The sequence below is a fragment of the Dicentrarchus labrax genome, unplaced genomic scaffold (assembly GCF_905237075.1).
Source record: "Dicentrarchus labrax unplaced genomic scaffold, dlabrax2021, whole genome shotgun sequence".
Taxonomy (NCBI): domain Eukaryota; kingdom Metazoa; phylum Chordata; class Actinopteri; family Moronidae; genus Dicentrarchus; species Dicentrarchus labrax.
The window spans coordinates 8,475,489-8,502,769 of record NW_026136704.1 but is presented as its reverse complement, the minus strand read 5'-3'; the positions used below and the strand labels follow the sequence as shown (position 1 = coordinate 8,502,769).

The 27,281-nt window shown below is 42.3% G+C and overlaps 1 protein-coding gene across 6 annotated transcripts; it reads right to left on the bottom strand.

Annotated features, from left to right (window-relative positions):
- Positions 1-372: 372 nt before the first annotated feature.
- On the bottom strand, positions 373-27,281 carry pax3b (paired box 3b). 6 transcript variants are annotated; one of them, XM_051397279.1, is made up of 9 exons: positions 26,793-27,281; positions 25,991-26,226; positions 25,651-25,780; positions 25,117-25,260; positions 11,387-11,586; positions 10,273-10,438; positions 9,328-9,542; positions 5,958-6,242; positions 373-2,149 (listed from the first exon to the last, which is right to left on the bottom strand). In XM_051397279.1, the coding sequence occupies exons 1-9, from the start codon at positions 26,875-26,877 to the stop codon at positions 2,132-2,134; spliced, it is 1,479 nt and encodes a 492-aa protein (XP_051253239.1). In that variant the 5' UTR covers positions 26,878-27,281; the 3' UTR covers positions 373-2,131. The 6 variants fall into 6 exon arrangements, with proteins under 6 accessions (XP_051253239.1, XP_051253237.1, XP_051253242.1 ...); XM_051397277.1 differs by having other exon boundaries at positions 5,963-6,242; XM_051397282.1 differs by having other exon boundaries at positions 25,723-25,780.

Here is a 27,281-nt window from a genome sequence, read left to right as displayed (position 1 = left end):
CTTTAAGGCTTGTTCTCTTTATCCGAGAGGTTGTTAAACAAAAGTCAGTTTGTTGCAGTAGCGGGGGCCAGCGGGGGTATTAATACACACCAATGCAGATGTCTGAGCATTTACAGCCATCCGTGAGAAAGCCTGTTGTGTTCAGTGTCCAATCTAATGTCTGGTGATCCCCATTTGGCCGGGCCTATTTTGGTTGGAGGGTTCACATGAGCGCCTTCAAAAGTACACATTTGTCTCCGAGTGCAATCGTATTCTTCTATAGAGTGAATCACAATCGCTTGCTTTCTTTTTCTCAAGTTGTGGCAAAAATAAATACAAAGACTCCATTTAGTAATTACCATCAGCTGAATAAAGAATGGATAAAACAGCAGCTATTTTCAGAATTTATATTTTATTATAAATAGTAGTGATAATGCGCTTGTACACATGACATTATGTCATATCGCTTTGTCCAATAATACAAAAAATATATCAAAGGAATGAAAGGACTGGTTCATTCTAACATGGATGTACAAAACAAGAGTGCTTCTGAACGCTCTGTTATTCTGAGCCGCAGTTTGGTGGATAAAGTAATGTCACTCACTTATACATTGTGGGAAGTTCTACAATGACGATGTTGACATACAGCACAGTTGTGACAATAAATATGTCCGGAATGTGTTAGAAACCTAATCGATATTTCCTGTGTATGCAAAATGGAAACAAAAAAAAAAAAGGTCCCAAGCAACACAAAAAAATAAAATAAAATAAAATACAGTTTTGGCTTTGTCATTCCTGGTCATTTTGTTTATATTGGCATTCCCTTGATTCATTCTTGTCCTTATGACGCTACACTGACTTAAGTCCTTACAACATGTGGTCCCCTCAGTGTCCTGTTACAGCAATATTAACAATGTTTCAATTTGTTTTGGACCCAAAAGCCTTCACAGGCACATGTGTTGTTCCTTTGCAAAGTCCCAAACTAGATCCAGAGTATGAATCCAAAGTGTTTCGTAAGACTCTAAGAGGCATGTTTTTTTTATTGTTTTAATGGCGAGCTTGACTCTAAGATACATGATATTGCACTTCTGGTCAGCTGGGAGAATGGCTGTCTTTAGTCTAAACTCTCTTGGTCTCTCAAGTGTCTCTCGGTCGTGACTTGTGACCTGGTGGCTTTTTCTCGCCGGGAGAAGATCTTTAAAGGGTTTTTTTTAACCCTGTGATCGATCTTGCTTATCCCCCTCCCCCCAACCACCCCCTTAAAGCCACTTCTCCGCCGCCCTCCTCTACTGCTCTCTCATCTGTCACTTTCCCTAAAGTCGCCCCGTGACCTCCTCCGAGTTCCTCTCTAAAACTACAAAAGGCCAGGATCCCTGCCTCACCGTCTGAAACATCAATGAGACAGAAGGAGTAAGACAGAAAGGCAAAAGGGGTGAGAGGGAGAGACAAGAGGGGGAGGAGGAATGTTTGAATGAACTTTCTCTGCAGTACAGCTGTGGTGTACATTAGGGTTTCTGATACAATAAGACCCACAGATTCGTTTGCTCACGTTTGTTTTCTCTGCCTCTGGAATTTCTCTCCATGTGTGGGATGCAGAGATCTCAAATAAATGCAATAAAATCAACAAAGCCCTTTTCTTTTCCCCTTTCAGTGGATACAATTTGGGGATTAATTTGGACATACATGGAATTACATATGCACTCATGTGGCCCTAAGATATGTAAACATGCTCCTTCAAGCGTCGGCTCAAAGGCTGGTAGTCTGTGATGGTAGATTTGGGTTTGCTGTCCTCACAAAGACTCCAAAGGCAAGTCAGAGAATGGTGTTTGTGCCTCTTCATGGCACTGCAGATGGTCAGAACTCCACCGAGCTAACCACATTAAGCGCTGACATCTCTGCCGGTCATCTGCAATACTGATGCAGCAATGTTCACAGTCAATCAACAGTTTTTGGTCTGATATTCCTTCTTGTGGTCCCTTCTTTTTTTTGTCCATTTCTCCACCCAGAATCAATAATATAATGTCCTGCAGTAGAGAATGTGTCCTGGTAAATGGTGACAACATTTTGGTCCGGATATTTAAAGATTTCCATCGCTGTACACACAAATGTCCCTCTGTGAAGACCGGAGCTCACGATCAGGTGATTTCAGGCCTCAAATAAGGAAGGGCACCTGTAAAAAAAAATAAAGGGATGAAACCGTTGTTAAATTACTACCAGTGAAAAAGGATTTGGAAAAAAATAAGTTGAAAAGATGCTAAAAGAGATATATGACCGCAATAAATTTTGGGCATGTGTGTGCCATGAACGTGCCATTCCACTAACATATGGCTATTGTTAGCATAGCATGTGCTAACAGTGGTTTCAGGGTGTAAGGTCAATGGAGAGGGATGTGAGAACAGAAGTGTGAAGATGCCTCAAATAAAGACAGGATTTCACACACTCACAGCAAAAAAAAAAAAAAAAGCCCAAAATGTGCAATGACAGTAAAAGTGCACACTGGAAGGCTCTTAGGTTATATCTGGGGTGTCGTGTAGGATATATGCATCATTACTGTACATGCAGCATAATGTTAAAGTTGCCCACAATATTTTGACCAGACACCAAATGTTTTATGTGGATTTGTCAAACTTTGTGTATTCAGTTCATTGTTGACTTTTCTGGTGAAGAAATTCAGAATAATTTGTATTGTATTTATTCATTGGCCTTAATGTAGCACAACTAGCAATCAGCCTATAAATTACCCATAATATATATATATATATATATATATATATATATATATATATATATATATATTTTATTTTTATTTTTTTTAAATGTTACAAAATTACAAAAAATGTCAATGCACTGATTAACCCTTGTGTTGACACGAAAGCCCATGAACTCGATGTTTTGTGTCCCAGATCCCACTGCTGTATGTGTAAAAATAATAAGAATAATAAATGCATTTTTCCTTTAATTAGTGAGCTATAATATTTGTTTTCTTTTACTTCTGATCATATTAAAAGTCAACAGGTAGAAAAGTATTGAAGTGGTAAGTCTTTCCTTTGCCACAAACTGATCTTGCACATTTGATGAAGGTGACAAAATATGGAAATAACCGTAAAGAATTGTTACACCTGTTTTATATGCTATATGTACAAATATGTATTTTCTTTCATTCGTTTGTTGTTTACAATCACAATAAATGTAAAGCATGCTATCCTACATAGTTGTTTCTCTTAGTTACGTATTGAGGCCTCCTATAAACTCCGACAAGAGCCATTTAAATGCGCAGGGAAGAGTAGTGCTGTGTAGAAAGTACTAATTGTATTTAACTATGTTTTACAGCTGGAGTCTGGAGACCCAAAACAGAAGTAATGTGTACGCGCCACTTTCTGTAGCGGCCTGAAACATGTCATCACTTTAAAGTCAAGCTTGTAAGCAATGAGTTGATGATAATTCATGATTTTGAGCTGTTAAAGAGTGAGCCTGGACAGAACAATAAACAATAGTTTGTTTGTTTGTTTTTAAATCCATGTCAGAGCAGGTAAAGAGACCTCATCAACATAAGATCCGAACAGAAAGGCTGCAGTACTGGGCTCGCTGACTGACAGGTGAGCTCCGTGAAGCGCTGAGCGAAAACACCAGTGCACCGCCTGCCTAGCAACAGAGACATTACCTAAATAAAAACAAGCAAGCATTTCATGGACTACCACGTTAGTTTCCGTGAGGGAGTCCAGCGAGAGCTACATGTTGTCAAAATGTGCGGCAGGGTGGACCAGTCTCTTACACTGGAACCTGGAGCGGCTCTACATTCAACACTGCTTCCCCAGCTGACCTCAGTCCTAGCACCTGTTTCCAATAGCCGCCCTGCCAGAGGCTATTAGGATCCGTCCACCCCCAGAAAGGACCTTTCCTCCGCAGCTCCAAACCCAACCGCACACCGGCTATCCAGTCGCACTGATTAATCACATCAAGATGGACTGCTCGGGCTCCAAATGCTGTGGAGGTGTAGCCTATGTGAGTGCGTGTGCTGTCCCGGTGGCTGCCTTTCAGCTTGTGTGTGTGTGTGTTGTGTGTGTGTGTGTGTACACACGCACCGTGCCACATGCTGGAGGTTTTTCATGTGTGTCGCCCTAATTCTTTATTCTGTTCACTTTGAGATATTTGACCGAGATATTTCATTAGACATTTGCCGCTCTCGGATATTAAGTCGGATATTCATTTGATACCTGCCGCCTACATGCAGTCAGCCTCGTTGGACTGTTGCCACGCTGCTCTTTGAAGGGCCCGGTTGCCTCGAGGTTGCCACAAGGTCAGTGGATGAACCTGATTGGTCAACCCCCCCTGTGGACCCAAAATTGGAAACGGCGGCCGCTGTAATCACGCTGTGACGGAAAACGACGTTGCCTTCCAAAGTTTCGATGGAGAGTTGTTTGAAGTTGATTTTAACCCTTAAAGTAACGGTAATGTGAAGTGAAAAGACCCTCTGACTGCTGGACAGGTAGGTATTCTCTGAGGAGGGCTATCACACACTACTGGAGCGGACTCTACAGTGCACCTAACCACAGATTTCAGTATCAGTGCCGGGCTGATCGCTTCATAGATGGAATCAGGTCTGCGCAATTAACCCCAACACTTGAGACTGCATGACTGGACCCGGAAAAATGTCTTTAACAAGCAGCACGGCCGCGACCTGTGTGTCGACTACTATCCCTGGAATCAAAGCAAGGAAGTTGTGGTTACAAGTTGTGTGTCTTAAAACACTGGACTACCTCAATCACACACTGTATCGGCTGATGTTGTTCAGATGTTTTCATCTTAATTCTGTCACTGAAAATAAGTGAGAGGCCACAATAAAACCCAGTCAGCGGTTTGCACTAGGAAGCTGGAAAGGTCATCAAATTGTTTAATGTCAGTCCTATGGGTTTGTTGTTTGGTGATCACATGATCCATAAGCCCTGAGACAAACATATTCTCAAAAATAGTTTGGTAAATGTTGACAGATATCACTGAATGAAGCTATTCAACAACATTGTTCTGTAATGACCAACTCTATATAACTGCCTGTAAATCAAACTGTCAGTGTGTTTCCACTCCTTGCTCTGTTCCCATTTAGGTTTCTAACACAGGAGAACTGTGCAGAACAACAAATGAGACCTAGTGAAAATGCAATTTAATGTCAAGCAATGTCCTAAAGTACTTAATTACAAGTTTAATGTACTTGAGTATTTCTATTTTGTGCTGCTTCATACTTTTACTCCACTACATTTTGGAGGGAAATATTGAACTTTTTACTCCACTATGTGTATCTGACAGCTTGCAGTTACTTTGACGATTTTAAACACAAAACATATAATGAGCTTATAAATGTGACACGTTGTTATAGGTTAAACTACCAGAAAGTAGTTCAAATTTGCAGACCTCAACCAGATACATTATTTATTTATTTCATTGGGACCATGCATAATAAATTTATTGCAGCAGATATAGCCAGAAGCTCATTTCCATTCGTAGTCCCTGTCTAACATCCTGCTTACATGTTATTTAAGCAACAATAACAAAAATCCAATAATGTGATCATAGACAGGAGCATTCTTCATAATGAATACTTTTAGTTTGGATACTTTAAGTACATTTTGGTGCAAGACTTTTATTTGTAATCTGGTATTTTTATGGTTTGTTATTGTTTCGTTTACTTACTACTGAGGACCTGAATAATTCTTCCATCACTGTATGGTGAAAATTGTCAGATGTCAGGCAGTTGAGTCCTTGCTGTCGGTGGCTTAACGATTAAGAATATAGATATTTATTTTTAAATAACAAAATGTCTTTATTTAATAGTTTTTTTTATTTTTTGTAAACTGTTGTGTAAAGCTTTTGAGTGAATGTGTAATCAAACATTATATTATTACATATGATATTTGTTTGACATTGTTCATGCAGATGTGGCTGTGGAGGCAAAAGGTGAGAATAAAAAGGTGAAGTCTATTGACCTTACTTTGTCCGTACTGGCCGTACTGGTAGGATGCCACGTGGTCGACGGTGTAGCCCGGTGAGCTGTAGGAGGGGGTGCAGTAGGACTGGGAGCTGGGCAGGGAGGGCAGAGCTGACATGGAGGGAACACTGGTGAGACCCTCCAGGCCCTTGATGTGGTCCATGCGCTGGCTACAGCTGGCCGCCATGCCAGCAGGGGGCTCGAGGCCGCCCGTCAAAGGGGAGATGGCGTAGTCGCTTTGGGGCTGATGTGGCACACCGCCCGGGTTCAGCAGACCCATCACCTGATTGGAAAGAAAGGAAGGAGGAATGAAGGAGAGAGAATTGAAAGTTAGTTCTGTAGGATGGTTGAGAATACAGTAAAACCTTCATTTGTTTGCTCATGTCGACATCGTCAGTGGAATTATGAAAAACAAGCTGTGTGGAAATTTTTAAGTAACAGTGATTGGCCCAAACGCTAACCCTAGCCAGCAAATAAAGGATGTATATTTTTATGAATAAGACAAGAGGAGTGGGGGATCACATGTGGAAGACATGTTGTGTCTGTTGTATTTTTAGTTTCTGACAAGGCTTCATAATACAGAAAATATCTCTAATTTTTAGCATACAAACGCAGGGGTGTGTATAATATGAATCAGCACAGACACTGAGACAAACATACACACTCAGACACACACATACACACACACACACACACACACACACACACAGGAAATCCCCCTGTCGCTGACATCAAAAGGCTCCCAGACAGAGATAGCACCAGAAAGGAAGAATTAAGCAATTTGTCTCAGATCCACGGCTCCACTTATTCTAAAATTCCTTTTTGACACTGCTCCAAAAACCCATGGCACAAGATAAGGACTTATGTTCGAGAGAGATATGCCGACAAAGATAACACAAGAGAAAGGTCTGTGTGAGCTCGGCTCTTTTCAACCTCAGAATAGATTTGCAGTTTGAGAAATGCGTTTGCTCTTGACCTGGTCTTTATTAGCGACCAGATAATCAAATTTGGGGGAATATTCCTTGGCCAGCAAAGGACGGAAAAGAGCTGTGGGGCAAAGAGTTTCAACTGGTTTCAAAACAGACTCGATACCACCAACCCCCCCCCCCCCAACGCTGGCTGGATTTACCTGTCCATCATCAAAGTGCTCAGTAAACCGTTAATAATAAATTGAGACTGGCTTTATCACTTAAGAAAGTAACTTTAAGTGAACCTGCTACCTCTAAATGTATCATATCCCACCTCCTCCACAACAGAGCAAAGGCCTCAAGGCTCCTCCAGTTGCCCTAATAAGAAGCAGGTACGCTGCTCTTTTGGCCCTCTTGGCCCTCTAAGTGACATATTATTCTACATCCACACACACACATGGTCCTGCTTAAATCATTTCCCAAGTAGGGGAGGTGAGTGGAGGAGTCCATGTTGATTTGGAGAGGGGAGTTGTGTTTCCTCCCATGCCCGGTAACATTTTCCTAAAAAATTAACCTGTGTTTGAAGGGTTTGGTTTAAACAGAAAGAGAGTAAGGATAAACTGGCTTAAACAAGCCACAGGGAGCAGGGATACATGCTCTTTAATCCCATGAATTCTAGTTTGGTTACTTTATCTTTGGTCTCTATCTTTTTAACCAAACCCCTACTCATCATCCCTCTTTCCTGACCCTCTCCCTGCCTCATGAGATGGCTGCTGGCTTGCCCGTCCAGGGTGTTTCATATCGGAGCACCGCCGTTGCCAGCGGCCTAAATCAGAGCATCCAGGAGTTAGCAGGGAAGAATGTTGGGATGGGGGCAACATCTGAGACAGGACATTCCCTCCCCGCTGTATGAAATATATACAAATAAATTAGAACCTTTGCTTTCACATGGGGGAATGTCAAGGCAAACATTTTAAGAATGCAATCACGAGAAGCTTCCCTTGAGGCTATAGTATAGCAGTGTAGAGTGTGTAGCAGTGTTTGTGCACACATACATGACCACGAGGATGCTGTGTCTAGCTGCCTCCATGCACAATATTGTTTGTAAAGGATATTCAGTTTGTTCATGTTTAATGCATGCAGCAGCGTATGTCTGCATGTCTGAAAGCATGTATGATGGTTATTCAGTTCACAAAAGTAAAAGCATAAGGACGAACTCTGCAGATAGGATTTTCTCGCAACACACACTTACTGCCCCAAACACTTGCAAACATTGCTGCGTTCCCTGTATTGCTGCTGTATTTGAAATAATAAAAAAATGCAGTTATCAATCGTCCCATCTAAACAGAAGGTTGAGAAGTTGACTTAGCCATGCTGCTCAAGCATGTCGTGTAATATTTGTGTAAAAGATGTTGCAAAATCCTCAACTGATCCTCTAAAATGTCATGGAGTTGATCAATTATCTACACCGTGTGCACGTGTGTGTCCCTGTAATTATGTGGACCTGTGAGCCTGTGTGCATTGGTGCGAGTGTGTCTCTGACTTCACACTGCTGTTCTCTGAGGAGTCAGACTGCGTCAGGCTGAAATCTCATTTTCTGCCTGTTAGGGTCTCCAGCTCCTCTGTCTCCTCTGTTGTACCCTCTGTCTAGGTGCAGAGACCTTGGGCCTTCATGCCTGGATAATTGACTGTAATTGTCTTTTCACTTCTCATTTGTCACACACTCAGTTGTCCTCTGTCCTTCTAGAGTCATCTTACTTTTCTTCTCCAAGAGTGAGTGACCCATCCTCCAGCACTGCAGAGGAGTATGTGTGTGTGTGTGTGTGTGTGTGTGTGTGTGTGTGTGTGTGTGTGTGTGTGTGTGTGTGTGTGTGTGTGTGTAGAACGTACAGTTAGTAGACAAGTGGATGAATCAGTGAGCGCATGCATTTATGTGTTCCACACTTGGCTGAAATATTACTTGAAGAGAGTATTGATGTATTGTGTGAAGCTGTGTAAATCATGCGTATCTCAGCCGGGTTCAACTCTTTGAAATCATGTTCAAATCTAATTCTGCCCAGCGGCTCTGGTGTGGCATGTTATTGGTCTTATTCATGCAAGTCAAACTATCTGAGTCTCTAGAGGTGTGTACAGTGTCAAACACACAAGTCTTATTTCTGTCAAATAAATACACTGCAAAAAAACAAACTTAAATCTTCTAACTGTTTTACCGTTTTGTATTTCTTAAAACAAATTAATGCAGTATCCGTTTTCAACTATAAAAGTTGTCTCCATGGATTTCCTTTTCAAGGCTAAAACTGTTATTGTGGAGTTTTCTCACTAATTTATTTTAGGAAAAAAGTTTTCATCTATTAAATTTGAGACTAAATTACATTTCTTTCAGCAGTGCAGTCTGCTGCTTTACTGACTGAGCTGTGTGTCTGGCTTTGAGAAGCTCAAATACACATATTTTAGTCTCACCTGTGGAGAGAGTCCGTTTCCTATGGCGGGGTTCATGGGATTGGCCGGTCCTCCGGGGCTCACAAAGCTGTCCGAGTAGCCTGAGAAGGAGTGGCGTCCTGAGGCGAGGCAGTAGGCGGATCCTCCTTCTCCCTGCCCTCCACCGCCGGGGGCTTGGTGGCCCGAGGAGGGAGGGAGAGGCTGGGGGCGATGCACCGTGCTGGGGGGCTCCGACACTACCAAAGGCATCACAGACAAAGTTAAGGATTGTCAGTTAAAAACTGCAAAATGTAACTGCTAAGTGGTTGGTGGTGGGATCAATGACCTTTTTGTTACTGTGTTAACTTATCCCTTAAGCAGAGGTAAAACTGCTGTACTGACTCAATATAAACTTATATTTGAAAACATGTCTGTTCAAACTGTATAAAGACATTTTAGTTTTTTTAATACAAAGTCATTTCATCAAGTCTTTCTCCTACAGTATTATAGGTAATTTTAATTTAGCAAACAATCCAAAACTAACAGACTCTCTGGTTATGCAATAAAGACCAATACCTCTGTCAAAATATACTTTGTTTAATAGAATATTAATGATTTAAAAAAGAATAACACTTAGGATAGTAATTTCACTGACACTGAGAAGAGCCTCAAGATAAAGACACTATCAGACAGTTGAACGTTTTGTAATAATTGCAGAATGATTACATGTCTCTCTGTGGTGAGATATTTCTACCACAAATGGGTTTTGGATTCAAACCAAATGAAAAATGCAATGCCATCAATATAAGAACAAAACTTCTTTTCATTTTCTAAAAAAAAGTTTATTATTTGACAACAACAAACCTCATGCTCATAGCATGAATACTATAGAACTATTCTGAACTTATTTGCTGCAGTACGTTATATTTCTCCAGATGTGAACCGTCAACCACTGCATTCATTTCCATAGTCTGTATTGTCTCCTACCTTGTGCTATAGATGAGGGGGGGTAGGCGCTGTCAGAGAGCTGGTAAGGGGGGATGCTTGACATGGCTGAAGGTGGGAAACCCCCTGGGATCAGGTGATTAAATGCCATCAGTTGATTGGCTCCTGCTTGCTTCCTCCACCTCGCCCGCCTGTTGCTGAACCAAACCTATGGAGGAGGACAATGATTGGGGTTTTTTTTTATTATTCTATTTCTTGTAATGCCTTTACATGAGAAGAGTGAGGAAAGGAGTGAAAGAGAGAGAGGGGGTGACATGCGGCAAAGGGCCGCAGGTTGGAGTCGAACCCAGGCCGCTGCAGTAAGGACTCAGCCGCTGTGCATGGAGATACAACATTTGATCAGTGTGTGTGTTGTTTGTTTATCAGACTACAGTTTTTAATGCTGCCATCCATGTATGTATTAGCAGACATTTTAAAGATTTAAAAAATCACAGTTAAAAAAGCTGTAGCTATATTTGTTTGCACAGTTAACACATATTTACATATACTGTACACAAAATAATAAAGTGTCTAACAGTTCTATTAGTGTGAAGCTCAAAAAGAAGGTGAGAGACAGAGTGAGAAGAAATGTTGAGTGTGTACGTGTGTGGGGGTAAGATGTGTATCATGGCTGTGTGTGAGTGACATGCCGTGTCCATATGGACAGGACTCATGCTGGGCCTGCTTACACTTCCCATATGGAGCCTGTGGAGGAGAATTTACTGGACTCCAGATCAGAAATAGGTAAGTCCACATTGGGCCCCTGGGAGTGTGGATGAGAAGTGTATATGTGTGTGTGTGTGTGTGTGTGTGTGTGTGTGTGTGTGTGTGTGTGTGTGTGTGTGTGTGTGTGTGTGTGTATGTGTGTGTGTGTGTGAGTGAGTGTGTTGTTGTATGAAGCAAACAGAGCTTAGCAGGTTGCCTTTAAATGGTCAAAGAGTGTATAAAGCCATAGGGTTTATGTGGGTGTGTGTGTGTGTGTGTGTGTGAGACAGGGATGTTCATAGGTCATCAAGTTGCATGCTGGTGTGTTAGGTCAGATAGAAGTCAGTGTGTGAGCAGAGTGTTGCTGCTATCTTGTAAACATTTTTATGTTTTAAGTTAAGTTTTCTCATACCTGAACCCTGGCCTCGGTGAGTTTGGCCCTCTGGGCAAGCTCCTCCCTGGTGTAGATGTCGGGGTAGTGGGTCCTCTCGAAGGCCCTCTCCAGCTCCTCCAGCTGCTCTGCCGTGAAGGTGGTCCGACTGCGCCGCTGCTTCCTCTTAAGCGGCAGATCAGGCTCTGACTCTACGTCCGAACCCTCGTCTGACTGACTCGCTGTTCAAATGCAGGAGACAGAAAAATAGGAAATCGGTCAGGATGAGATTTTCTCCCAGTATCAAATATCAGAAGTTGATGTTGTCCGCTAATGAAAGGTTTTTTCCTGATAACCCACATACACACACTCTTAACTTAGCCTCAGCAGAGCTTTATAAAACCTGAAGCGACCACCTGACCTTTGAAACCCTGCTGAAGAGCAAACATGCTGATGCTGGTGGTGCTTTAAGTGTATTTTTTGTTATGGTGGCTGTTCAGCAGAATCATAAAATATCAATTGATTTGCTCTCTGTTTTCAATCATTTACTTTAGTGGGTATTTTCTTTTCTTTACACACTCCCACACAGACATGCACCATCAGGCATCATTCTTCCTCATAGTCTTGTGGCCAAACAGACCTCCATTCAGAAGGAATATTCTGAGCCTGAGGAATAATCCCAATGGACAAGATTCCCAGGGCACCACAGGGGGACTGGTGGACTAAAAGCCACACAAAAGGCTAATTTGGATCCAGGGGCCATTCTTTAAGCGCGCGTCTGTGTGTGTTTGTGTGTGTGTGTGTGTGTGTGTGTGTGTGTGTGTGTGTGTGTGTGTGTGTGTGTGGACAGTAGCCTGGATTGCCAAGAGCAGTTTCCTGAAAGAAGGATAAACTACTTATCCACTCTCTCTGTCTCGTCACACATATGAGTTTACGGTCTATACAATTTCTCTAGCACTCACTGTGATATCATAGTGAGTCAGTATCAAGTCTTAATATATATTTATATATATATATATATATATATATATATATATATATATATATACGTCAAGTTCAGAGTCACAGAGAATCAAAAATATAATACAGTGATTGAAAAAGTCAAGTCATTCAAAATCACCAATATGCCCATAAAATCCAGGAGTTTTTCTGATCAACAGTATAAACGCCAAAGTTTTACATTTACAATTATAGCAAACAAAGAAAAAAACACAAATCCTCACATTTAAAAAATTGTAAACACAGAATATTTGGCCTTTTTGCTCAATAAATGACTAATGGAATCACAATGCTAAATTTGAAAAACTTATATATTTTTGACAGTGTGATCTTCAGCCTGACTGAGCTGCAGTGTTATTATTAGTCCTGACAGCTTTTGTGTTTCTGCTTTTCATCTCTGTCTCAGATCAGTTTTAATACTATTGTGAGCTATGTTCTATAAGCCAGCAGCTTGGATTTTAACTCACTACTTCAAACACTCCATTGGCTCCGTTCTAAGTTCACCAAGGCCAGAGCGCCCACTTTTTGTGTTACACTTAATTAATTCCCCCTCAGCATAGGGGAAGTTTTGTGTGCAACACTGTATTAGTTCCCCCTCAGAAGCAACAATAAAATACAAGAGAATCCAAATAGCTCAGGGCCCCTCATGTGAAACTGATCCTCTCTCCCCCTTCGGCGATTTTCTCCGTGCAACACCAATAGCAGTGGGAGTCAACTTAACATGCATTAGGAGCAAATTGGTAAAGAAACATTCAAGCATGAGGGAGGCAATAAGTAAAATATTTTCAAAGGGGGAGCGAGCGAAATGGAGACATTGCCTTAAGCCTCTGCTGAATATATTGCAATTTTGCACTCATAGAACGCTCGCTCCTTATCAACCTGCATGTGAGTTTAGCATTTTAACATAAACGACTGACCATAACACTAAAATGGTGGACATGTTCTCAAATGGATGAACAGAAAAGAAGAAAAAAAATCAAAATGGCCACTGAGGTTACAAACATCAACTCAGTCAACTGTTTCGCAACTTTTTACACACTATGATTTTCAACACGGTGACAGAAACTTTTAGGACTTTGCAGGCCATGACTAGTGGGGTTACAGGACTTGTGTTTTAGCTAGTGGGGAAGGAATTTGGGGTGTGGAGTGTGGGGCTCTGGAGTTTTGGACAGGATGGCTGAAAAACAAGAGATGAGGCCTTTTGTAGCCTCCCCCTCCAGTTCCTGCATAGAGGAGGGCTGCTAGGAATGCTTTTTCGCTTCCCCCCCGACTTTAGCAGCATGCACGTTCCTCAGCATTTCACAGGGATTTGGGCCCTGGGAAAGCTGAGGCGGCCGGGAAAATCCTTAATCACTTTGGAATTACCTATCGGTTATGACTGCTACCGGGGTTTCGAGAACTTTTCAAAAGAAGCGACAGAGTGGCACCTCTGAAGTCTCGGGAGTCTAGTCGTGATACAATCATGAATCAGATCCTTTACAGAGAGCTCAAACGGGCTCATTTGTTTCACTTCACTTCGTCTGATTGCTGCATCACTTGATGTTAAGATACAACAAGATAAGGCGATGGGAAGAAATGATAACGATGTCTGCTGGGGAATCTGGGTCAGTGCCACATTATACCAAGAGAGTAAATGCATTGCACTGAACATCACACAGCTGACAGGTAGAACACTAGGTGATAGGAATGGAAACCAGCATGTATAAAATGTAGAAGAAAACATCAGACTTGCACATTTTTCACTCCAAACAATAGCAAACTCCTCATTCGCCCCAACAAACACACTTTTTGCACTTCTGCACGCCACCCTCCTTAAACAAGCACCACCTTCTCCTCCCTCTTCTCTCGATCTCGCTCTCCCTCCTTTTCACCCTCTCTCGCAGCCTGTCTTTGTCCCCCTACTCTCTCTTTCCACCCATATTTCTCTCTGTGACTCTCGGGCTCTTTGTTGCTCCACAGAGCTGAGGTCTTTGCCGGCGATTTCCACGCTCCATCTGTGGAATCCGTCATGGCTCCCTCGGCCCTTCACAGTGGAGGGCTGTCACCTGCCCCACGGGGGGAGCTGGGGGGGGACATAAAGAGGCTCCGCAGAGGGCTTGGGGGGGGGTTGGGGTAGATGGGGGCACAGCCGGGGGCATTCTAGCCCTCCCCCCCAAAAAACTACCCCCTTCCTCCAGAGGGAACTGTAAGAGCACCTGAGGGGATGGAGAGGGGCAACAGGGGCTGTTGTTGCCAATGTAAATGTACCCATGGGGATAGTCTGTCTGGGCATCTGCGTTGTTTTTTGTTGTTGTTGCAGTTGGTAGAAGCGTAGTACATGTTGTGAGCCCTGTTCAATGCATGGACACTAACCAGTTGAGGTGAAAGGAAGAACATCGATGATTTCCCCCATCTTCTCTCTTCACCAACTCTCTTTAAGCATTAAAATCCTGCCTGTCTCTTTTCTTAGTTTCTCCTCAGCGCCAGTATAGCTGCAAGTAAAATGCTGTAACAATAATTACGGGGCATCTAAAAGTGAGAAATCCACCATCAGTGTGTTCGTGTCTTGGCTGGAAAAATATGTAAATTTTCTGTGTACTGTGAATGGTTTAAAGGTGAAAATAAGATGTAACAAATATTTATAAAACAAAAAATCCTTCTTTTTAAAAAATGTTGACTTTTTTTTTCACCAGACTCATTGACTTATTAGACTAGATTTTATTAGAAAGTGAACATAAACTTACTTTCTTATGAAAGCCTTTTTTAAAGACTCCACATCACAAGAATACTTTTTTACTGTAGCCTGATCAGTCTTTTAAATGTAGGGTTATTTTACAGCAAAAGTCACAAAAAATTCAAATTCAATATGAGTCTATATGTATAAGATGTCAACATGTAAGTTCTACTGTGGCTTTTTAGGCAGTAAACTTGTTCTGGTGATGGATCATTTTTATTTACTACAAACTCACATCAACATGCTGGATTTTTATGTGTGTGTGTTTGTTAAGGATAAAAAGAAAAAAAAGTTTGTTCTGCTGCCGCACTCATCACACATGTCTGCTTAAGCATCAACCACATGCCTTAAAACACTAAAATATAATGTAATGCAGATTAAAGTGGCAGGTGATGAAGATTCATGGGGTGACACATGGGGCATAGAGGGTGTTGCAAACATGGGCCAAAATGGAAGGCAGCCACCCAATTTCCCCCCTGAAGCTCACTACTCCCCACAGCTTGGCTCAGGAGCTCACACACACACACACACACACACACACACACACACACACACACACAGGCTACAGCGCTCCAAGTACATGACCTTGTACACACGTCCACAGCACTGGGCTTCCCCTGATTCTACATGCATTTTAAGGCTACGTTAATCGAGCTTGTCAGCCCTGAGGCGCCTCCACTTTAGCATCCATTAACAGTACCCCCTCCTTTGGTCACGTGCCTTTAAGTGTGGACAAGCACACACACAATACTGTCCAAAATTATCTGTGTGCTGATGAAATATAATGCCAAATCAGCATCAGGATATATATTACCTCTACTACTGTGACAAAGAGGAGGAGAGAGAAGAGTAGATGGGGAGAGAAGAGGCTGAAACCTTTCCCCTGCTGCCCGGATCTTTTCCAACCTTGTAAACCTGTGGTTTCAGAGTGCCCCGTTTGCCGTCATCGCCTCGCTATCCCCAAAATCTGATCACATCGATTTGGCACCGTCAAATAGCCTCGGCCAATCAAATTATCCACTCTAACCGTCATATCGCTCCCTGCCTGTATACATATGCTATATCTTAAAACGTTGTATTTATAGCCGCTGTAAACACTTGACTTCTCTCTGTATATTTTGCTCCACCTCAGCTTAAAGGAGTGGGGGGTTGCAGACATGCTGCTGGCTCTTGTCAGTCCATCGAAATATGAGAAAACATGAGCCTTAAAAGGGTAAAATTATCTGAGAAGGAGAAGGCCTGGAAAAGCAGCATCGGCAAGATCGCCCGGGAGCTGAGAAGCATTAAGCAAAATAAGAGAGGAGCAGTTGGAGGGGGTGGGTGGAAGGGGTTAGAGGAGAAAAGAAAACTGTTTAATTTAACCAAACTGAAGCCCTGAGAGGCACACAGTGCATGGGACTCCAAGCCAAAACAACCTCTCCAGAGCCAAGAAAGCCCAAAATGGATCCCACCGTGCAGCGCCATCCCAGGGAAGAGAAACACGAGGAGAAGAAGGAGGAGAATAGAGGATTTAGCTGAAACAGACTGTTGGAAAGACTTCGGCATTGCTGATTTTTTTAGGAGTGGGGGGGGCAGTCGGATGGGGACACAAAGGCTTAAATATGTCCACTGAGACATGAGACAGTACACATTGAGCATGCATGTGTGTGTGTGTGTGTGTGTGTGTGTGTGTGTGTGCGCGTGGGAGACAGATAGAGAGGGAGTGAAAGGGGATGTGTCAAACTTGGATTTCAGGACTTGGGGGAATTGACTGACCATATGTGGACTATTTACACCCCTCTTCGGACATCCCAGTAACTCTTCTGGGGCTTTGGTTAATAGTGAGGGTAAATTGAGCCTCTGACACGTTGCCCCCCTTCTCTCCACCTACCCCTCTCAAAAAACACAAAACAAAAGGCAGAGGAGACAAACGCAGCATTTATTTGGGCGGGCCGACCATGCTGCTCCTATTCAGGAGCCGGGGGACTAAGTGACTGGCCGACTGCATTAAACAGTATATAGAAGTCAAGACAGGCAGATGCTGGGCCAGATAATGGCTTTACTGACAGCTTATGGACCCATCTGTGACTCTCTCTGGTGGGTTAAGAAAAAGATGGTGTGCGTGTGTGTGAGTGCATGTGGATTTTTGTGCGTGTTTGTGTGCGGGAGGGGGGCTGGAGGGTGAACTCACTTGACTTGCTAAGGAGGAGTTTCAACCTTCACAGCTGCCCTGTAAATGAGTGTGTCAGAGCTGTGTGTGTGTTTGTTGTGGGTTTTTTAAGCATGGGATCATGATTACACACAAAAAAAATGATGTGAGCAATGATGTCGTCAATCACAGCCTTGTTATGCTCTAAAAAAATGTCACGACAACGGGTATGAAGGAGCCTGATGCTCTCAACAAAGAATTATGTGAGTCGTTGAGGATGTGGGGGGGGTATAAGGAAATGGTTACCTGTCATTTGTAGCTAAATGTGTTTCTAACCCTGTTTCCTGTGTAGCGCTGGGGGAGAGCGACCCTCCGTGGCCCTGTGACCCCGCAGTTCTTCTCTGTCTTTTAACTCTGAAAATGACTCATAACTCCATGTCAGCGGGGGAACTTGTTGGAGTCCAACAAGGAGGTGAGCTGTTAGCAGGTTAACTGTCATTCCCAGTTTGTGTACTTGACAAAGAGGATGTTTGACAGTTTCATCTCTCTTAATTCTGCTGTCAGGTTGCCCCTACTGACTACAGCAGCTATTAATTTTCCTTATGAACTGATGAAGAGTCCATAAGCGCATACAACTCTTGCCGTATGCAAGTATCTTGTTGCGACCCTGCTTAAAAAAGAGGAAGGAATTTGATCCAGAGCTATTTAATTTGTGAAGTATAGTAAGAGCTGAGAGATTTAGTATAGCAGTAATGTACTGTATAATGCTGCATTCATGTTATATGGCTGAGGGTAGATCTACCTCAACTTTCATATGGGAAATATTACTAAGGAACTCCTGGTTTGGCAATGAATCAATATTTGAACAAGGAAATACCTGAAATCAGGTTCTACTGAGCAGTGCATTCATTCAATGACCTGTACAAAGTGTATTATTTTCATCAAACACTGCATTATTGCAGCTTACGCTATAAAGCTCAAAAACCAATATGATCAAGTATCTATCAAAAACCCTAATTCTGCGTCTGCTCAATGCCTTCAAGTTTGAGAGCGTGCACATCGGTTATTACAAAAGATATTCCCACATGGCGTGACTACAGCATAAACACACATTTTAAGCCTCTTTCCCAACGTGACACAAAAGCTTCTGGGCTAATTAGTTAACAAAGCTCTGAATGAAAGTCAGGCTTCATCAGTCAGGTGATTGACAGCTGCCTGTCCCCCCATCGGCAGCATAGATGCTGCATTTACTGGCCTCTGGCTGGCCTCTGCAAACTTTGACACTCAACCCTAACCCCAATACACACACATGCACATGCACACAAAACAACCATGCTCACAAACACACAGACAGATGCATGAGAGGAAAACACACGCACTCGCATTCTTCCTTACTTTCTCAGAAACACACACAAACACACTCATGCACATTAAAAAACAACCTCTCCCCCTCCCTTTCCCCCCAGCTGTTGTGCCTATAGTGCATACTTGCAGCAGATAAAGAGGGGCCTTATTCTAAGGCAAGCCATTCTACTTGACCTTCGCTGGGCCTTTTCACTCTTTCACTCCCTTCAAACCGTCTTTGGGGCTCGCTCACTCTCAGCTCAATGTGGCTAGTCCATCACGGGTGAAGGCTGGGGCGCTACAGCGGGTCTTGAAGGGGGAATACCCCAGATGCCCCCCCCCCACACACACACACACATGCACATACAGGCACAAGCCCCCCTCCCTCTCCAAAATCACCCTGACTTCAAAGTTGGTGTGCATTCATTAATTGTCCTTTGAATTGATATCAGAGGGTCACAATAAGAGTGTGAAAGGAAAAAGAGGCTTTAATGAAGCATAGAGCAGCCATTCATTTGCAGATAACTATGTTTTCATGCTTGAATAGTCATCATGCATGGGCTTATTAGAAAAAACTCACGAGAGAGGGAGGAGTGCGGGATGAGGAGAGAGGGGACAGAGAGACAGCGAGAGCCCCAGGGTAGAGGAGAGTGATTTGGTGCTCGCCACTTGGCCCTCGTGCCCCCTTTTGCCCTCGTGCCCAGGGACTCACTGAGTGACACATTCATTCTTTCAACAGACAGACAGAGCCCTCTTCACCAGACACTTGGCTCAGGCCAGTAATAGCCAACAGCGATTATAAGATCCATCGAGGGCTTATTGGTTCTGCCTTTGTCAGATTTGATGAGACAGCAACTGCTTATTAAAGATTATTTTCATTATCAATTAATCTGCTGATTATCTTCTCGATTAATTGATCCATGGTCTATGAAATGTTAGAAAATGTTTTTTTAAAAATTCAGATTAAAAAGTGCAAGTTGTGGTCTTTTTGTCCGATCAGCAGCCCAAAAAGCAAAGCAATCAACAGAAAAAAACACAAAATCCTCACACTGGAGAAGCTAAAATGTGAGATTTGGGGCATTTTTGCCTAAGAACTGAACTAAACGAGTAATCCATTACCAAAATATTTGCCTGTTATTCTTATTTTATTACTTTTAATTGACTAATTGATTAATTGACTAATTGGTTCAGCATTATAACTTACTGAAATCATTAAAATGAAATATCATGTTTAATATTCTAAAAATGAGTGTGAATCCTTCAGTATCTAAAAATTCAAGGGGGGTGCTACTTTATTATTTTTCTGATTTCCAGCCCACTGTGCCCTAAAGCCTTGCACATTGAATAAGTCATGTCAAGCTCCTTCTTCCATGGGAAACTGTAGAATCCAACAACAATTGAACTCACTGATTATTAATTTAGTGTGTAAAAATATATAAAAATAAAAATAATAAAATATGTGCAACTGGAACAATTGTTAAAAAGTCACTTTTTATCTTTGAAAAATGTATCCGTTTATCAGTAAACACTTAACACACTTGGAGTAGTAGTAGTAGTAGTAGTAGTAGTAGAAGTAGTCTAGGTGGTTTCACTGATCTTAAGATAACCACAGCTAATGTAAAAAACTCCAATAACTCTACAAACACCATCATCACACACAAAACACATCGCAAACCCATTCTCTGCTTCCACCTCTGTTCCCTCTAATCTTCCTATCACTCCTCTTCCCTCAATCCTCTCGTTCCTCTCCTCCTCTCCTCTGCCCTGGCACTGATCCAGTGTGTGCCTACACATATTACATTTGCAGCACGCCATCCTTCACCCCGAAGTGGCAAAGAAACCCAAGTTCTTCATTCACTCGCATTATTTACACAAACAAAGTCCCACTCTGTTTCTGTGACAAAGCCAGCTAAATCTTTATGGCTCTTTCATGTATTGTCTGCTCACGGTTCCCTTTTGTCCCCCAGCCATTGGCCTGGGCCTTGGATACAATGAGCCCGGGGGAATGGAGGCAGATTGAAGGAATGCGCCTCAATAAACCTAATTATGACATGATGACTGCGCTCACCATGGTAGGGGTTTTTCAAAGATCCCGGGCTTATTCAATTAGCCCTTTCCAGGATCCCCTTTCACCAAATAAAGTTATCCCTTTGACTGTTTGCATTGGAGAGTGGAATGTGTGTGTGTGTGTGTGTATGTGTGTCTATGCATGTGGTTGCATGTATGTGTATGTGTATGTGTGTGCGCACACAGGGCTGGCCTAAATGGAAATGTATCGGCCCTCAACAAGGCTCCTCTGTATTATCTGGCTAATTTCACCTAACGAAGTATGGGCTCTAAAAGATACACTGTGAAAATGTGAAGCAGGAGGAGGGAGGAGGCGGGGACACCGTGACTGTTTTAATCATTAACTTTGTCTCCAGGGTTAATTACTACAGCCCAGCAACAGGCCTGGAGGGCCAGCCTTACTGCCAATATATAAAGATTTGATAGAAAATGGAGAGGGGGTGGAGATTTTTGAGTATGAATTTCTTTCTGTTTTAACTTATATTTGCTTATTGCATGGGGATTTGGAAGAACATGTGGTTTAATTTAGATTTATATGTCAAAAGATAAGTCTTTAGATTACATTTTAATTATAACCATTCAATAGTCTGAGCAACAGGCTGTGTACACATAGTGTAGGGAATTTACCTACAATAATAATAATATCTCACCTAAGGCCCACCTAAGTATTACTGCTTTAAAGTTGCCATTCAAGAGTTCAAGTTAATGATAATGAGAAAAGAGAGCAGGTAATAGAAAAACGGGGCTTAATGTTTGGTTTGCATATTATTAATCTGATAAGGTATAAAACTGGTGTTACGTTGATAGTTTGGTGTTATTTCATTAGCTGATAATATATATTAACTGACTGACTATAAGATGTCTTGTGTTGAAAAGTCACAAGATATGTTGTTCCAATGCAGACTCATAAGTATAAAAATAAAGGTGGTGGCCATCTTAACTAATACAAAATATTTAAATTAGGCTTTGATAATAATCAGAATTAGTTACTGCAATCAATTTTTAAGCATGACATTTTTAAATTGAATATTTATAATCAAACCGCAAAAGGTTCTTAAAGAACTCAATTAGAAACTTTAGGAAAGTGGACTGGCTATCTTTTGTGCGCTCCGGACAAGGATGCAGCCCAGATAAGAAGCGAGCTGTGCGCCGCAGGCTGAGAGAAACAGAGAGAAAGAGTAGGAAACAGAGGGAGAGGGGCGGTGTTGCTCTCCAGATGAAAGTGAGATGAAATAAAAGAGTCGATTTAATCTGCTTGAAGAGATTTGGGGAGCAAGTGGTGAGGAAGGAGGGGGACCGAGAAGGGGGGGTTTGAGTTTTCGGAGTCGAGCGCTGCGCTGCGCACGGACGGGTGGCCGGGGCCCCCATTGTGAAGCTGCGCTCCGGGCCAGAACGGGGCTCTCCGGGGAGAACATTGGTCCCCATTCACCCAAAACACTCTTTAATACACTCCCTCCGTCATTAAATGTGACATAGCACAATATCGACATCATTTAGAGGACATTATTAATGTTCGAGGGGGCAAGGCCGGGAATCATCAAAGAATCAATAATAGATCATGAGTTAGAGGCTGGAGACGTCTCGGTATTATTAGCGTCATCCTTCAAGGCGGAGAAGGCCACTTTGTTTTGTTGACCAATTACAGTCTGAATATTATGACACACAGCAATTAGACTTCATCAAAAGCTGCTGAATCGGACAATGTTGCCTTTTCTCTTTTAGAGTGAATTGAACTGAATTACAAGAGCAAAAAGACAGAGAGAAAGTTATTCCAAGCTCACTGAAGTCAGAAAAAACAAATAAACTCTGCTAAATGTATGTATAACTTATATAAAGAACAGCAGAGAATCTGAATTATAGCTTGTGTTGGCATTTAAAATGTTTCTTACTGACTTCTTTTGAACTTTCTCTTCCTCTAAAATGTTCAGGAAATTAGCTCAGGAAACATGCGCCTTTATCAACACATGCATTGTGTTACTTCGGGAAGGGCGCATCTTAAATCAAGGGTAAATGTTTAATACTTATTTGTGCGCGCACACGTGTTTTGGGGGCGAGCACGCATCCTTGGGCAATACGTGAGGGGATTTCAGAAGCCTCAATTGTCATTCTGAATGGCAGTCGGCTTCTTTAGCCGACCCCAAAAGGAAACATTTTGTAGGTGAAAACGGCCATTTTCTCTCGGTGAACGGGCCCTCTAAACCATGCCGGAGCGCTCCCTGAATAATTCATCCTTCATTGCGGCCTCATAGTGTGTTTTGTCGGGCTTTTCTGTGGAGAAGCTCTCCTCTCCCCTCCCTTTTCTCCGACTGAATTATAAACAGGTTGCCTTCTTCTTTAGCGGCGGCCAAAGCTGTTTCCAAGCTGGCCTTTTGTCCGCGCGCAGCCCAAGCGTGAGCCTCAAATAGACTCTCGCGCCTTTGTCTCCCAAGTTCATCCCTGAGCGTCCCGTTGTGCGCGCGAGGCGTGTCTTTGTGAGGAGTTGGAAACCGTTGAACAAATGTTTGATCAACTCATCTGGGGGACATTTTGTCTCCTCAGACTAGAGTCCTTTATCTCTCCTCCCCTGTTTTAGTGATGGAGGGACGGAGACAAGCTAACAGGGAAACAGAGGGCTAAATATTGACACTTAAACTTTTTCAAACAGTGGGAAGAGAAGGGAGGGAAACTGTTGAACAACTCATTTTGGGGGCCATTTAGTCTCTGGTGTTATAGAGATGAATGGTGGTGTATTATTAAGTGGCACAGCATTAAATATTTAATAGGAATTTCTAAATTTTAGTAACAACATCGCCAGCTCTAAAGTTAGACGAGGCGGAACTACCATCACCTCCAGTGTTTCACCCAGGAATTAGCCATCCCCATTTCACTCTAGCTGTCACACACCGAGCCAATGGGCTAGACTGAAAAGTATAGGCCTAATTACATTTTCCATGGCGAAAAGAAAAATATTTAACTTAGAGTAAAGGGTGGCAAGCACATTATCGGCTCAGTTTGGTTTCTACAAAGACACAAACTCACCGGCGAGGCGACAGTTATCCAAATGCGTTAAAGAGAAGATGTCGCCTGTCCATTATGGAGGTTGTAATCATTTGGATTAAACTTGGAGCCAGCCGTGACGAATTTCCACTGTAATGACGTAGTGAGAGAGTGCAGCGGGCTAATGAGAGCAACGAGCCCAGACCGCTCCCACATCTCCAATTAGGCTACTGTGTGTCACACTGCAATGACGGGCATGAACAAAGTGTGTCATGTTTTATTCCTTGGCCTGCAACACATCCGGTGCCACTTTCACCAAAAAAAGAGGCTTGAGCCTTAACTGTAAAAATGTCCATCTTTAAGTTGTTTTCTTAAATAGGAATAAACTTTCTGGTGGAATGAGTCGATGCACTTGTTCCTCATGCAAATCACTTTGAAAAACTAAATTTAAAACCTCATTTAAAACCTCTAAAATAACTAAACTTAAACTGCACTGAAAACGATCTATCTAAGTCGTTTGAATTATTTTTCAATTATTTAGTAAAAAAAACAAAAGCTCTTTGGAGTAAATGTGAGACTGAATATCCGAGCTTGTACAGGTGGTCACTTTTTACAGTGGACGCTGCTGTTTGAAACACTAATAAAAATCGATTTGTTGCATTAAATAATAGCCAAACTATAAACAAACAGCCAAGCAACGGCCCAAGAGAAATGTGAACTGTTTCCATAATTTATTGAGGCATTATACTTAAATATGCTGTGAGAATACTGTGAGTGGCCTGCTTTTGTCACTTGCTAATCCACAAAAATAAAACAATGTTTAATATATGTGCAACGACTTGCTGTAACATCATCCACACTGCTTTAAAACCAACTGCTGAACACACACACACACACACACACACACACACACACACACATAAACACACAGTGCACACACTCTCCTTTTCCCGCACAGAGCCATCACCTGCTGTTTGATTTACGGTATGGCCTCATGGGAAAAGCATTAGCAGGAGAGATATGGTCGATAAAGAATTCCTAACAAAGGACGACACGCACTCTCCACCCCCAGCCAACAACTTTACAGCATGCTAAAACTTCACATGGAGGCCAGTTATACGACTAAATAAACCCAATCTCCTTTAAGCCCAAAAGCAGTCAACAGGTTGGAAGCGTGGAGACTCAGGATTCACAGATTTCTTGAGGAGGTCACCCTGCAAAATGGGATTGTACTCCTCTGTAATTTAATTCACTGGAAAATATCCCAATTAGAGAGTATATGTGAATGGACAGCCTGTTAAGTTTTCACTTTCCCTATGATAATATTTTCCAAAGTGCAGCTCAAACAGACAGTTTAGCAACTGAATGCTAAATTAAAAACCCTCCCATATGGAGTCAGTGAGGTGATATCTGATCCAACAGGATTCCACTGGGCTCTAATGTGTGTGTGGGTCACTGATATGAAAAAGATAAGCCCATAAAGTGAAGTAAGTGCCAACTATTTTTCTTCCACATCAGCCACAATAACTCCAGCAGCTCACTTACATCTGTCTCCCAAGATGCCTTCGATGCTGTGTTTGGCCCTCCGGTCGTTGTCCTCCATCTCTTTCTTCTCGATTTCATCTTCATCCTCCTCTTCGTCCCCTTTTCCCCCGAACTTACTCCGCATGATACGACTGATGGAGCTCACTGCAAAAGTTCGGATCAAAGAAGTGGAAATTTACAAGAATAAAAATAAATATGTGTTTTTGTTTTTTTTTTAAAGACAAAGTATTATTAATTTAATTATTAATGTGAAACAAATAAGCGTTAGAAAATTGTCAAAAATGAAAACACTGAGAAGTAGTAAAAGTATATAGCTTTGTCAGATGTTTAAGGGGGAAAGGTTTTATTACTTATTACTTTTAATAAATAAAATACTAATAAAAAATATTTCCTCGATTACGCTGTAAAACTGTTGTGGTCGAAGTTTAAATTTGTAGGATATTAAGGAAAAAATGAAAAATAAAATAAAATGTATAATAATAATCATAATAAAAATAATAATGTGTAAATTCATTCATTTCTGCCCTTTTTTACCTGAAGGAACGTTGTTGCGGTCACATATCCCATCCTTCAGTAATTTATCCCGAATCTCCCAGCTAAACATACCCGGGTTTTCCCGCTTGTATTCTTCTATTCTCTTCTCTACGTCCGGCGTTGTTCCCTGCTTCAAAGGTCAGAAAAGTGGCAGTGTTTAGTCACTTTGTTGTGGCCCTTGGGGCACAATTCATACATAGCCTGTATAACTTTAAACACATCAACAAGTTAATATTCTTTGTTAAGAGTTAAGCATTCAGTGTGGATGGATTCCTATTCAAATGACTGAGATATTTTAATACAAGTGTTAATACATGAGCCTCTGATCTGCGTTGTCTACCTTGGGTTTGCTGCCACCGATGGCCCCGGGTCTGATGGAGCCGGTCTCCTGGTACCGGCACAGGATTTTGGACACGCAGCCGTGGGAGACCCGGAGCTGTCGGGAGATGACACACGGCCTGATGCCGTGGTGGGCCATCTCCACGATTTTATGTCGGATGTGGTTGGGCAAGGGTCGGCCATTTATGAAAACTCCTCCGAGCTGGTTGACTCGGCCTTGTCCCAACGGGGTAGACACTACATTTGAATCAAAATATGAGAGGAACTTGTCATTAAAGTGATCCGGTCCATGCTGTTACAGGCTAAACACCACGAGGAGAAGTTTGAAGTGACCTCAAACAAAACTGAATACACCAATAACAGGATATTATAGCATGAAGCAGCTGCTTTATTTAACGCTCCAAAAGAGGCCATACAGGTTTAGCTTATTACATTTTTAGGCAATAGCTTACAGATATAAATAATTATCCATTAAAACAAATACAAAATATAATACTAATAGCATAATTATTTGACATTGTCTCTAAACAAGTTTGCTCAAAATTATACCAACATTTTTTAGAGGAAAAAAACTGTAAAATAAAAATAATGAATATATTCTAAATATGTGAGTTCAGCTGAAATGAAATAAGCTGTAGGTTAATTCTTTAAAACGCTTAGCCTATGTCCTATAACTGTGCAGACGTTGTGTTTCTAAGCTGAGTTTTGGGGCGAGACTTTTTAGACTAACTAGCACTGACAACCAAATATCTTCCGTCAACATCCCGGGCTGTAACCTTCCTTCTGGCAGTGTGATGCTTTACCTTCCAGAGGGAAACCACTGCGGGGGTAGTTCTGAGCCAGCGTGGGTCGCATCATCCTGGGTATTGACCCCGCCAACGCAGTCATACCTCCACCACCCCAGTGACTGCAGATACCTCCTCCTAACGGGGAGGCTGCTGCCGCCCCAACACCGAGTTTACAGCAGGAGGACGTCGTGGAAACCGTCCCTTTCGCCCGTGTGGAAGCCTGGAAGGTTAGCCTCGGTTAGCCTCGGTTAGGGGTTAGCCTTACCCGGGCTACAGCCAAGCACCAGTGTCCCGGGACAGCCACAACCCTCTGAGGAGTCAAATGTGACGACAAAAAAAAAAAGAAAAGAAAAGAAAAACTGGATTTGTGGATGTTAGAAAGAGCTCGTGTCTCAGTCTCCTCGGGTTTAATTCGCCACTATCGAGGCTGTTGGACATGTGGTTGCCAAGGCGGTGCAGCTAGGACGAAAATATTGTTGTTGTTGTTTGTTGACACCGGTTCAA

Excerpts from the sequence above, each read along its gene's own strand:
- pax3b (XM_051397277.1), bottom strand. The coding sequence starts at position 26,877 with ATGACTGCGTTGGCGGGGTCAATACCCAGGATGATGCGACCCACGCTG. Across the intron at positions 9,543-10,272 it reads CCCCTCATCTATAGCACAAG|TGTCGGAGCCCCCCAGCACG; the intron begins GTAGGAGACAAT and ends TGCCTTTGGTAG. Across the intron at positions 6,243-9,327 it reads GAAACGGACTCTCTCCACAG|GTGATGGGTCTGCTGAACCC; the intron begins GTGAGACTAAAA and ends CTTTCCAATCAG.